The sequence below is a fragment of the Anarrhichthys ocellatus genome, unplaced genomic scaffold (assembly GCF_004355925.1).
Source record: "Anarrhichthys ocellatus isolate YVR2014 unplaced genomic scaffold, GSC_Weel_1.0 scaffold59, whole genome shotgun sequence".
Taxonomy (NCBI): domain Eukaryota; kingdom Metazoa; phylum Chordata; class Actinopteri; order Perciformes; family Anarhichadidae; genus Anarrhichthys; species Anarrhichthys ocellatus.
This window is the reverse complement of record NW_022280089.1, coordinates 40,089-52,735: the sequence shown is the minus strand read 5'-3', so window position 1 is coordinate 52,735 and position 12,647 is coordinate 40,089. Positions and strand designations below refer to the sequence as shown.

The following is a 12,647-nucleotide window of genomic DNA, read 5'->3' as shown; positions in this document are numbered from 1 at the left end:
GCAACACAAGTTGTAATTTAGATAAACTTCTGTCCAAAAGCAGAAGCACTCTCTAAAACAGTGAAGCTGTCATGTAGAGCAGACATTAGTCTTTGTATCTAGTGTCTAAAGGCACTAATAGTTTTTAAGTACATAGTTTGTTTGTTGTACAGCTGGGAGAAGACTACCGTATGCTTCCTCACTAGCTCACTTTGCTTATTCGGTAAATGCCCTCTTTAACTTCTCAAGGCTCTGCCAGCAGATGTACAGTAGACAGTTTAGGACTTGAGGCTGGTGGCTAAATATGTCTGTGTCTAAACATATCTTATTGTCACAATATGACAAGTGTCTTCCTGCACAATCCCTCAGAAGAGTGGAGCTGTACTGGTCATACCTATACTGTGTACATTTTATCAGAAGTAGGCTCGGGTAAAACAATGAATCTATTTAAAGGCCCTGCCGTGAACTTTGTAAAAACAAAAGTCCTGTCACCCTCTGGTGGCTGTGTTGAAGGGTAACTGTGGAGTCCTGTGTGGATTCTACAGTAGCTAAAAGAGTGTTTGTCTGGGAAATTCATGATGTGCACACATCGTTACATATTTGTTGCTCAATCTGAGTTGTCGGGTCTCGGAGCCTACGGATTAAATATGGCTCAAATACTGCTCCCAACTCAAAGGCTCTGAGTTTGATTAATACCACAGTTTTTCTGAAGTTGTGGCTGATGCTAACACTTAACTACCTCGTTGTTTGTACCTTAGCATAGCTTTTAAGCAGCTGGGTTCTGCTGTACATTTCCCTCTTTCATACAGTGAAACCGTATGATTGCTTTGTTAGTATTAAAGGGATCGTTTGGATGTTTTGAAGTGTGGTTGTACTTATCCGTACTCAGTGTATTACCTACAGTAGACAGTTTGTAGAAACAGACAGGAGTACCAGTTTAGACCCATAAGACATCTATATCACTTTAAGTGTACTCTATATTTGTAATATCCAATCCAAACTTACCCCATAAAACACCAAAGTCACATAATATCACAAACAAACTAACTGATTGAGGCAGCAGTAGACCAGTTACTCCCATGTTGTGCAATGTAAAATGAGAGTTTTTGTCAAAGGAGACAGTGGCTTTGAAGAGAGCATAGATGGATACAATGACTTCAGCTCCTTATTCTAAATATAGCGTGCACATTAACTGATATTGATTTTTTTTTTTAGGTTTCTAAAACACGTTTTGCACAGCAGTACATTGCTTTACTCCCGTGCTGGTACTCCTGTCTCCACACTGGAGACGTGCCGACCTCCATCTACTGTAGGTACAACACTGACTATGGATAAGTACCTCATGCAACCCCATCTCAAAACATCTGAATTGTCCTTTTCAGCTTATCATACAGGATGGTTCCCAAAATATTTGTACTGCTGAACTGCAGTCGCATACTGTAGGAGGGAAGCAGTGAACTGCTTCACTGTCAGTTGAAGGAAAGACTGATGTTCCACCACTAGGCCATGACTGTGATCCTCATGGAACAAAAGGCGGACAATTAGCGGATGTGAGAGCTTGTACCTGTCTTCATGATTACTCTGAGTAATCCTTAATGTACATGACTAATAATAGCAGGGGACCGACGCAGCCCTAAGGAGCCCAAACTAACTGAGTACATTGGCACCGTGGTGCCTTGAGCTAAATGCTAATGCTACAATGGTAACATCCAGATGTTAACCAGGTATAACGTTTACCGTGTTCACCATCTTAGTTTAGAGTATTAGCGTGCTAACATTTGCGAATGATGGGAATGTCTTTAGTTTTGAAGGTATTGGGGGAAATGTTTTGACCTGATGATAGAAAAAAGTTAAGGGATTACCAAAGTTATTACCCTGAGGGGAACATCTGAAGCATATTCCATGGCATTCCATCCAATAGCTGTTGAGACATTTGAGTCTGGACAGAAAGATAAAAAGTCCAACAAACAATGTTAATGTCCATGCCTAAACTTGACAGCAGCCCAAGTGCAAGGACGCTGAAGAGGTGTAAACCATCATTGTATTAATGAACATGCTGCTCTTGGCCTGCCCTCCAGCACAGCTTTGAGGTTTGCTTCATTCTATATTAAAACAGCAATGCTTTGTATGTTTTAAGTTTTAGTTTGTTGCAACAGTCATGATCCCAGTCAGTCAAAACTATTCCACTTGTCTCCTGAGTCCCAGTTGGTTTTGGGCTGCTGTCCTTGTCCTTGTGAAATGCTGAACTGTCTGCCTCTATGGGCTCACTTCTAAAGTTTGTTCTTGTTGCTGCTCTGTGAAGAGAATGTCTTTTGCTTGTGCACCGAGTGCAAAATATTTCTGGGTTGCTCGGTGCTGATACTGAACAACAGCGGGGTAATTAGGTCATTTGCTGTCATTCTAGTTTGTGTCTCTGAAAAGAGACGCAGCCACAGAAACGGGCATTGTTGTTCCGTGAAGGCTGCTCCTCCACTAACAACCGTCTTTAAATCAAGCACTCTTTACCGTGAAAACACCCTCGCTGGCACCATGACATTGCTTAGACAATATCTGCCCAGTGGACCTTGGGAGCACATAAATACCTCTGGTTTTTATGCTTGCTGTTGTAAAAGCAGAAACAGTTTCTTTTATCTGAACAAATTGAGATTTAAAAAGCTGAAATAGAATAGAAAAAAAGTCACCTATGCAGCTGTGAGAGAGAGGTGAGATGTACCAATTATGTACAAACCTAAGGAGCACTGAGAACAACGCATGCAGAGATAGACGCTTGAGAAAGCCAATCGTCAACAGCAGGGACTGCCAGGCCGAGGTTCAGTGGCATCGAACAATATTACCATTGTTTCTGAAGGAGACTCCCGGCACCCTGGAACTACTTCCATACTGTATGTGCAAAGACCTCATCTGGCTATGTGATGTGCTACTTCATATCTTCATAATGTCCTCTGGTCTCATAAGCTCAATAAATAGAACTCTGCCAAAGGACGTTAATGACCTATTACCTGAACATTTAGGATCCTGTACAGCTGTGCTTCGAGCATCTGCCTTGTTTTACAAACCAGAATATTTTGGATATGCTACATTGATATAACTTCACATATCAGGACAAACACCGCCATTTTGGTAGTTGAGTGCAGCTCACTGTGGGACTGACAACAATGGCACGAAATGGCACCAATTTAATCTTAAACATCAGTATCTGTAAATTCAAAGAAGGGCCCTGCCTGCAATAGGAGGTCAGCAGAATGGAGCGAAGGGCATGACTGGGAAATGTAATGTAACTAGTAGCATACGACCCAACTCTGTACACCTTATAAAGATTCTCTATACAATATCCTGAGCATCAAACAACTATTATCTATGTACAAATATAGTGGAGTAATGGCTACTTGAGCAGAGAATGAAGTCACTCTCCCTCTGTGTTGTTATCCGAGCATCTCCTGCTTTGATGACTTAGCCGGGCCGACTGTGCGTGCCTTTTAGTGCATGTGAGCGTGCTAACCCGGCTAACTCACGGCTGCCTCTCTGCTCTCATACGGCGGTTACAGCTGATACCGCCGTACCGACCGACGTTATTGTTGTGGAAGCTATGAGCCCACCCTCCGGTTAAATTCAGGTCAAACGCTGTTAGCTCTGTCAGCGCTGTTGCCGTTGTTTGCGCTGTTAGCACCGTCAGCTGTGAGCCGCAGGCTCGCTGTCGACATGTTGAGAGGCAATCAAAATGCTTCCAATCTCGGATCTTGCACCTTTAATGAATTGTGATCCAAGTACATAATAATGCACGCAATGTGGATTATTACCAAAAATAAATGTTTTTGCTTCATTCTTGGCATTTGGTGTGCTTTGTTTGTTTGTCTAATTTTATCCAGGAGTAGTTTTATGTGGCAGGGATATATGATTTTGGTTTTGTATATAATTAATAATAATGATAATAAACAAAGAAAGATGTAACCGTTGCTTATTCCAAGTCTTTTTTTTCTCAGTAGGGCAACCTAACAGATCTGCTTCTTAAAACATACAAAATGGTAAAGATGAAGCTGTCGTAGTAGACAGCAGCCTCTTCCTTAACACAGCTGTCCATAATTCTCTGTACTAAGCAGATGGCTGTACCAACGCTCCCAGCATCATGCTTGTTTCCTCATCTATATTTCATCTATATGTGGGAAGTCAGCGCTGTTCCACTTGGAACTCATCAGTATAATCTTATACAATTCCTTTCAGATGCTTCCTGGTGCAGGTTTGAATGTGTTCCCCTTTTCTTTGACTTAAGCCCCTTTCCCGCTGGGCAAAACTAACACCCACAAACATCCGGCTTTTGTCTTCAGCATTCATTACCGGGACAAGTGACTCTGCAGTAGTCGGTGATGGAGACATGACACCCGGGTGGACACGCTCATTCGTTGAAGTGAATACAATGATTCAAATCAACAGGGATTGGGACACTTATTATTATCTATTAACCTACAGAGCCTACATTTGATATGCTCCCACCGCCACCAGACTCCAGTCAGAACACATTTTACCTCGCTGATCATTGAAGCACGCTCAATACAAACTGAGTAGAAACAAAACTCATCTAAACCTTCGCTGTTAGTCTTCACACTGTTCCAGCAATCACCAGCTCTGGTTTGTGACTTAGAACGAGAGACCGAATAAGGAACAGATATAAAAAAAGAAGTAACCAAAATGTCTCCCATGTTTAAAAAAACCCCTGCGTATAATTTTGGTGGAATAAGGGTATTATTTAGTTTTGCTCGCCCTCTTTTCATGCAGTGTAGGCCAGAGCTGTGATTAAAAGCTGCCTGCTTCATCCTCGCCTCGTCTGTATGGGCTGGAGAGTGACGTCAGAAAATGAAAAGTGTGTTTCCTCTGAGTAATAATATCTTGGACACCTGAAGTAAAAGGCGATACTGAAACCTAATATTGCCTTGAAAGTAGCTTCACAGTTAATAAAAGACTTCTCCTCCCCTGGTTGACAGGAGCTCATGTTAATTTTAAATCCAGCACTTCATTAAAGCTACAGCATGTTGCACTTCTGAGTGGAACAGTCATGGCTGTATCATTAAATGAAATGAAAATAATATTCTCCTGCTTATTTTTCTGCACGTTTCCATGCCAGCCTGACAGGTTTTGGCAAAGCTTAGGATCATGAATAGAATTTAAATGGCAGATTTCTGCTGTCCACCCATGAGTTTGTAATAATGGACCTGTCGAAGGGTTTCTCACTCACCACCTCTATCTGATTCTACTTCTTCTTTAGGAATAATCCTGAATCGCTTTCTTTTCAGCTGTCCCTCGGGGATGAACAGTGTGAAGTGACGCGGAACGGCTATGAGTCGAAGGAGCTGGTGTACTTAGTGCACATATACTGCCAGGTAAGAGTCATGCAGAAGTACAGATACTGTACGTACGCTAACCTCCCACAGCACACATACACTTAGATACAAACTCTCACTCCACTTCATGTTTGTAAAGATGTATTCATGCCTTCAACTTTTCTCTTAAACCGCAAATGACGGTTCTGTAGAACCCGGCCACATATCCAGCAGTCCTCCCTGTGTGAGAGCGCTGGCTCAAATTCCGTTACATTTCTGCAACGCGTAGACATCCAAGTTATGTGGGAATTTTGGATGTGGATCGAAAACAGCCGTGGATGAATGCCCAGATGGGTGAAAGGTTCTGAAGAATGTCTGACAGGAAGGATGACGTCGTCAAACCCTGAGCTTTCACAACGTACTGTACACATGTTTGTGCATATTTTAGGATATTACCTCGGCTGACTTTTTGGGATTTGATTGCTGTTTAATCTAAGTTGCAGTGTTTTCTGTTGAGATGCCTCAATCATGGAAAACTCAATCCTTCATTGCAACAGTTGTTGGTGACAGCGTCCACCAATGGGGATCTTCTTCCTCCAGCTGGCTGTGCTTTCCTTGCTTCGTATCATTGCAGAGGTCTTGTCAATGTAGAAAACTTAAAAAGTCATCTTTAGAATTCCTTTTTAAGGAGGGAAGTCAGAGTAAAGTAACGGCCACATTATTTATGATTACATCATATAGTTTTGCAAGAAATCTGATTAACCATCAGAACACACATGCACACCAGCTGCTCCGAAGCTCTGCCCCGGCCGCCCCCGGTGACATTTTTGATTCTGGTTTCATGCATTTCCCTCTACAGATCATATGCCATTTGCACGACCGTGGCAACTGCACACAAGTATGTGGCAGTCTACGTGGAAACTCCGACTTCTTACAGCCATCGGAAAACTGCTAAATCTACACTGGTTCTATTTGGAAGGGGGGGGGTGGCTGGCAAAGAGTTGAAACAGTGAAAGTAGCACAGCAAAGTGAGATTGGTTCCACAGAGCCAGAAGGGGGGGGCCAGAAGCACCGTCTGAAAGTGGGGCAGGACAGCATAAAGAGTTCCCCGAGCCCCCCAGCGCGTCTCTACCAGCCAGCGCTTTATAAACAGCACTAGGATCAGTGGGCTGAGTGGTGCACTGCAGCCCCAGTCACACAAGCCCTGGCCTCGGTACAGACGCATCTTTCTAGGCCAAATCAAAGCGAAGGAGTTTTTCCACCGCTCGTCTCTCTCTCAGTGGGTCTTACTGGATGAAAGAGATGCAACGAATCCATGGACGAACTCTTAGAATTTTTATTTTATTTATTTATTTCTTAAGAAAAGTCACGTTTAATGTGGTGGATTGATCGGTTTGCCCTTGCACTGTTGGCATTTAATCACTGCATTTTACGATTAAGGGCTCAGTAAGCTGTTGATGTTCTTCGTTTGTAAAGGTATTTCCAGTATCAAAGCATACCAGTCCAGGAGAGACTTGATTGCCATTTTTCTTATATCTTTTGATAGACTGCCATTGTATTCAGTGTGTCTGTGGGGACAAAAACAGAAGAGACAATCCCAGAGAAACACAAAGTGAAAACAAGAGTCTCAGCAGGTTGTAGTGGGCTTGTCTTTATACTGATAGAAGCTGGTGGCTCTTCTTGTAATGTTATTTACAAAGTTCAACTCCAATGTTCGCCCAAAACAGACAACCCGCAAAGCCTGCCTTTGTGGGTTACACCTGATAATGATATGACAGCAGGTAGCAAGTTAACGGTAATTGTTTTACAATGGTAATAATATCAACTTTATTTGTATGGCCATGTATACCTTTATGTAAATCACCAGGAGACGGGAAAGAGAAGAAACAGCACAGTATTCTTAACGTTTTCCTCAAAACAGAATAGAATAGAATAGAAATATACTTTATTCATCCCCAAGGGGAAATTTGTTTGTGGATGAATGAACAGCAAGAATGAACAGCAAGAAGTGAGCTCCATCTTTCTTTGACAGGCGGCCCTGCTTGTTGTTGAACTGGCTGGTAGAATTCTTTGTCAGAGTGCTGCACAAGTGTTGTTTTATTTCAGGCCAACCCGAAGGTTAGCCTCGCACTGGTTCCCTTGACAAAAGCCACTGGGTTTAATCCATTAAACTCTGAGGCAAATACAGGTTCATCATTCTTGCACGTAATGCAGCAAGATAATCTTAAGAAGATAACCAAAGAACACCACTTTTATGATTTCTGAGGCGTGAGTGCAATCGGCAGCTAACAGTCGATAACAGGCTGAGTTTACACAACGAGGCTGTAAAGGTAGAAGAGTTCTGCGTGATGACGTTTAATGTCCCAGACAAGTTTAATTTAGCCACTTGTTAGCAATTGAAGAGAGCACCATGGTTTTTGTATCACGTCACTTCGGGGAAGCATGCCAGTTCAAAACGACAGTGTGCCGAGAATGAACCCTGGGGAACACCACAAGTAATCGTAAAGAGGAACAGGATTCTGCCTCTGCAACAGAGAAGGTTCTGCCAGACAGATAAAGACCTCCATTTTATGCAGTGACCAGAATCATAACATGTTATTTTCTCAGTTTAATCAGTTATTACTCTAATTTCATCATTTTGATTCTTCCTTCCTGAAGTAGTACTCATAAAATACAGGCCAATTTCACACCTGAAAGCTCAGCTGATGGGAAAAAAAAACAACCTAAGAGCTCCCACACTGGAATTCCGACTATGCAGACTGAACATTGACGAGCCAGTTGAGGCAATGGGGCTCTGTATATGAGGCGTAGACTTTATGGGGCTTTATGCACAAGAGCACAGCAGTGGTTTGCATGTTTTATCCCTTTTACTACAAAGCACATAGTTGCAGTGATGTAAGGCTACATTTCACAATACTGCAGATCCTTTTCAAACCATGCGATACGCATGCTATATAAGCTAAAGAAGCTAAAGAAAAGCAGAGCCAAAGGACAAGCTGTGAGCCTACACAGCTGTTGTATAAAGGACCTTATACATTTGAAAGCTTGTTGTATTTCCAGCGTTGCTGTTGTGCAGGCTGCCCTCAGATACTCAAATGTTGGATGCTCCCTCCAGCACCTGAACCCACAAAACTACCCACATAGATTCAGCTGGTCAGTTATTGTATTGTAAGGAAATGAATGGAAATCAAGTACTGCCGGGAAGTTAGGAACAAGTTAGGAACAAGTGTTCATTAAACATGAATCTGTTGAGAAACACTTAGCAGCAAAGTAAAGCTGCCTGATGGGGTCACACAGGGATTTGTGTATTACTTCTTCTGAAGGGCCAGTCCAATTCTTTGTTTCCATTTAAATACTATGATACTTCTTACCAAATACCTCAATATTGATACTGCGACGATAATGCTGGGTTTACTATTTGAGCTTTTACAAACTATTTACTCAGTGAGATTTGTTTTGCCATGTAACAATATTACAATTGATACAATATCGATACATTGCCCAGCCCTATTTCTATTTTATTCTATAGATTTATGAAACATTGTTGGTTTCATTTAAGTGGGGTCTTTTTCTTCGTCAATAACTCCTTTTTATTTGTTCGATTTTATTTTCATATTAATTAGTGGGTGAACTTTCAACTTCTACTCGGCAGCAGCTGCATGGAAACATTTGTCACATGCAGCTCTTTAACCATTGACGTGTTCTCTGTCCGCTTCCTGTGTTTCTGCTGTCGTTCTGAAGGGTCGGAGTTGGATCGTGAAGCGCAGCTATGAAGATTTCCGCGTCCTGGACAAGCACCTGCACCTCTGTATCTACGACCGACGCTTCTCACAGCTGCCTGAGCTGCCTCGATTGGACAGCCTGACAGACCAGTCAGAGGTCAGCACTGAAAACGCACATCTACACACACACACACACTTGGCATATGTTTAACTGCAAACTGAAGCATTCAGGGCTGCAAGAGAAAATAATCCAATGTGGATTTAGATTTGTGGATTAATGGATTTAGATCCTGTTTTCTTCACATTTTATCTTGAAATAAATCCTTGCCACAGGTAAAGGTTTATTAAAAGACCATTTTGTCACACATAATATGCCGTATTAAATCTCACACGGCATTGTTTGTGCTCGCCCTGAACCATACAGTGCTTAGTCATCCCCGAAATGGTAGTATTCTGCTGCCCATATACTTGGAAAACAAGCAAACACAGTATCGGTTATCTCGATGAAACCTGTCACTGTGCGTTGATATCCAATGTCATCCACATGGCTTTTGTCTTCAGTTTGAAATGTGGGCAGATACTCCCTCTTCAGCCCGCCTGTGAAATGTATTCTGATCCGGACAAAAACCTTTCTGGTCAGATTGACGCTCTAAAAGGAATGCAGAGGTTAGGTATCAAATCCAAGCTGGTAAAACCAGTTCATCACAGAGGGCTATTGTGTGTTTGGACGCTTTCAGAATAATAGCTTTTACAAAGCTGCCTGCGGTGCTCCATCACACTTTCACCAGTGGCTGCGTTTATAGGATTCACTGTTCCATCTACTGTTGCCTGGATTTTATTTGCCACCGGTTTCAACGTACAGCACGAGGTCCCGATAGTGAACAGTGACGTAGCTGCAGGTTCAGACTTGAAGAGCTCAGCTCCTAAAGCCCAAACCTGCGTGTCATCGTTAACTAAAACTGTGTAGATGCCTGCAGAAACTATAAAAATAAGTTCTCCTTGTAATTTGGAGTCATAGCTGCAAATGTCATTTCAAGTGGTTTACTAGCGCATAACACAAGGAGCGGATTGTTTTTAATGGTTTTCATTAACACCCATTGTAACAGCTTAGTTGTGGGTTATTGCAGTGGTGAGCGGTACCATCTGAAGTAAATGCAATGGCTCTAACTGGCCTGTGTGTTTTCTGCCATGTTAGTCCGTTTCCCAGATGTTGCTGGCGTACCTCTCCCGGCTCTCAGCCATCGCCGACAACAAGATCAACTGTGGGCCCGCCCTCACGTGGATGGAGGTGAGACTGCACTGTCTTTACCGTCTTTGTGGAGCACACCGAAGGCCGATTTCACTAAACCTGCACGAATAAGGACAGAAAAAAAGAAACCGTGTAATTGTTAAAGCACCCATAAAGGGTGAAAAGCACCCCAAACTGTGCTGCCAAGCAAACAGCGTCTCAGTGCTCCTGTTTTATTTGCATGTATTTAAGTTAGGTTATCAGACGTTTGGCGTAAAATTGGCCGCTTTCTATGCAAATGAGCCTTACTCCATGCCATATGGATAATTGCAATCAAATAAACGTCACTCAGCTGCAAAACTTTATGGGCGTGTTTTGCGCTGCTGTCTGAAAACACTGTAGAGTTTGTAATGCAGCAAAATCACAATGACATGTTGCAATCAGAGAAACTTCATCGATGATCTAAGGAAAGGTTGCTGTATCTTTTCTCCTAGTCATTTGTTAGCCAATGGCTGCCACTGTTGAACTATAGAGTAAGTCTTGTCTGTTTGTGTACTAGGTTGACAATAAGGGAAATCATCTGTTGGTCCATGAAGAGTCGTCCATCAACGTGCCAGCTATTGCTGCTGCCCACGTCATCAAGCGCTACATCGCCCAGGCCTCAGACGAGCTGTCCTTCGAGGTGACAACAACAGTTCTCTCTCACACACACACACACACACACACACATACACAGATTCCATTAGAATACCTTGCAGATATTTGCTCGTCTGTAGGCAGAGAAAGAAAAAGAACTGATGGAGCAATAAAGCTGTCTTTCAAATGCAAATGTTAAAAAAGTCGAATCTGTTCGGTTCATTTTTAAAACAGATAAATTGTCCATATAGACTTTATTCTTTTTTAATATTCTATTCTATTTTCATTTTATTTATGCTTCTTGATTGTTTGCAGTACTTACTTTTATTTTTTTATTATCGCTAACACGTTTATATTTTTGCACCAAGACCATGTCCTTGTCTATGAAAACCCAGCTGGTAATAAAGCTGATTCTGTTGACTGTGAGCTACCTCAGCAGCTCAATAGGTCCACTTCTAGACGGCGCCTAAGGATAAAGGGTTCGGAACAGTTAAAGCTGGTTACTGGTGGCTTTGCATCCTTTTAATGCTCCTAATGGAGTTCACAAGATTCCACCACACCTGAAGAAAAACAACCAGTCAGTCTCTGATCTCTGCTCTTGAAGCTGCTGAACTCAAACTAAGCAGCTCTGATTAAATATGAATCATGATTATGTTTCTGCATTTCCTATTTCTCACCTCAAATGTTTTCAGAAACATATTGCAGTTGACCGTTTAGCTGTAAAATGAGAAAATGTTCTCTGGCTGGTGGGCGGTGCTTAGTTGAGAGCAAACGTTGTCATTTTACAGCTTAACTGTAATACGTTTCTGTGTTTTCTGTTGATCGGAGTTCACAAGCTTCGCAACCACTGATTGACAGCTGTGTTCCTCGGCTCTGATTGTTTGTTTTCCTTCGGCCACAGAAGAATCATGCCAACGCCATTAGGAGCTTTAACAGGAGGCAGAGCCACCTGATTTTTTCATGTACGTCTGTCAGGATATAGTGACAGTTTGAGCAAATTTGAAAAAAGTTGTCTTTTATTAAAGTTACCAGTTGCAGCTTTAACAAAATGATGCCCTTGCAATCGTTATATAATTGCTTTTATTTTAGCAGTCACTGAGGTAAACAGACAGTGAGACGCATCTTCTATCTGTCCTCCCTCGGCAGGTTGGCGACATCGTGTCGGTGATTGACATGCCCCCGAAAGAAGACACCACCTGGTGGAGAGGGAAGCACGGCTTCCAGGTACGCAGCTAACACACACTTTGCATGCTGAGAGCCAAAAAACACACACACACACGTTTTATCTTTCTCTTCCTCTGGCTGTAAGCTTTTGATTCGGTTTGTACCCGAGGTGTTTCAAGGACGGGGAGAGAGCGATGCTTTGTAAAAGCGATTTCAAACACTCCCTGAGTTTGTCAAAAGACAAAGCGAGATGGGAATCCTATTTCATGTGAAGCTTTTGAGCAGATTACAGGGTGTGTGCCGCCGCCTGTAACGCCGGACTGATTCATATTCCTGCAGTCTTCACTACGATCCGACAACACATTGGAACTTTTGATGTTTAGGACCTTTGTTACAATCTTCCCTGTTTCAGCTCTCAGAATCATGTCGTTTTCATGTCCTCGTGCTACACACCACACATAATCTCATTTTTGACTATAAGAAAACAAATTGTTGAATTATATATTAGTCATTTTAAAATGGAGGTCCATAATAAACGATCAAGACAGTATGACCATGTTGTGTGTGTGTGTGTGTGTGTGTGTGTGTGTGTGTGTGTGTGTGTGT

At 42.3% G+C, this 12,647-nt stretch overlaps 1 protein-coding gene across 10 annotated transcripts in view; it reads left to right on the top strand.

The window, feature by feature from the left end:
* Positions 1-12,647, top strand: part of arhgap32b (Rho GTPase activating protein 32b) — a 111,919-nt gene that overhangs the window by 72,066 nt on the left and 27,206 nt on the right. For all 10 annotated transcript variants that reach the window (XM_031871604.1, XM_031871600.1, XM_031871602.1 and 7 more), the window contains 5 exons: positions 5,265-5,351; positions 9,033-9,170; positions 10,209-10,301; positions 10,801-10,923; positions 12,024-12,101. In XM_031871604.1, the coding sequence (XP_031727464.1) occupies positions 5,265-5,351; positions 9,033-9,170; positions 10,209-10,301; positions 10,801-10,923; positions 12,024-12,101 (519 nt within the window). The remainder of the gene's footprint in view (positions 1-5,264; positions 5,352-9,032; positions 9,171-10,208; positions 10,302-10,800; positions 10,924-12,023; positions 12,102-12,647) is intronic.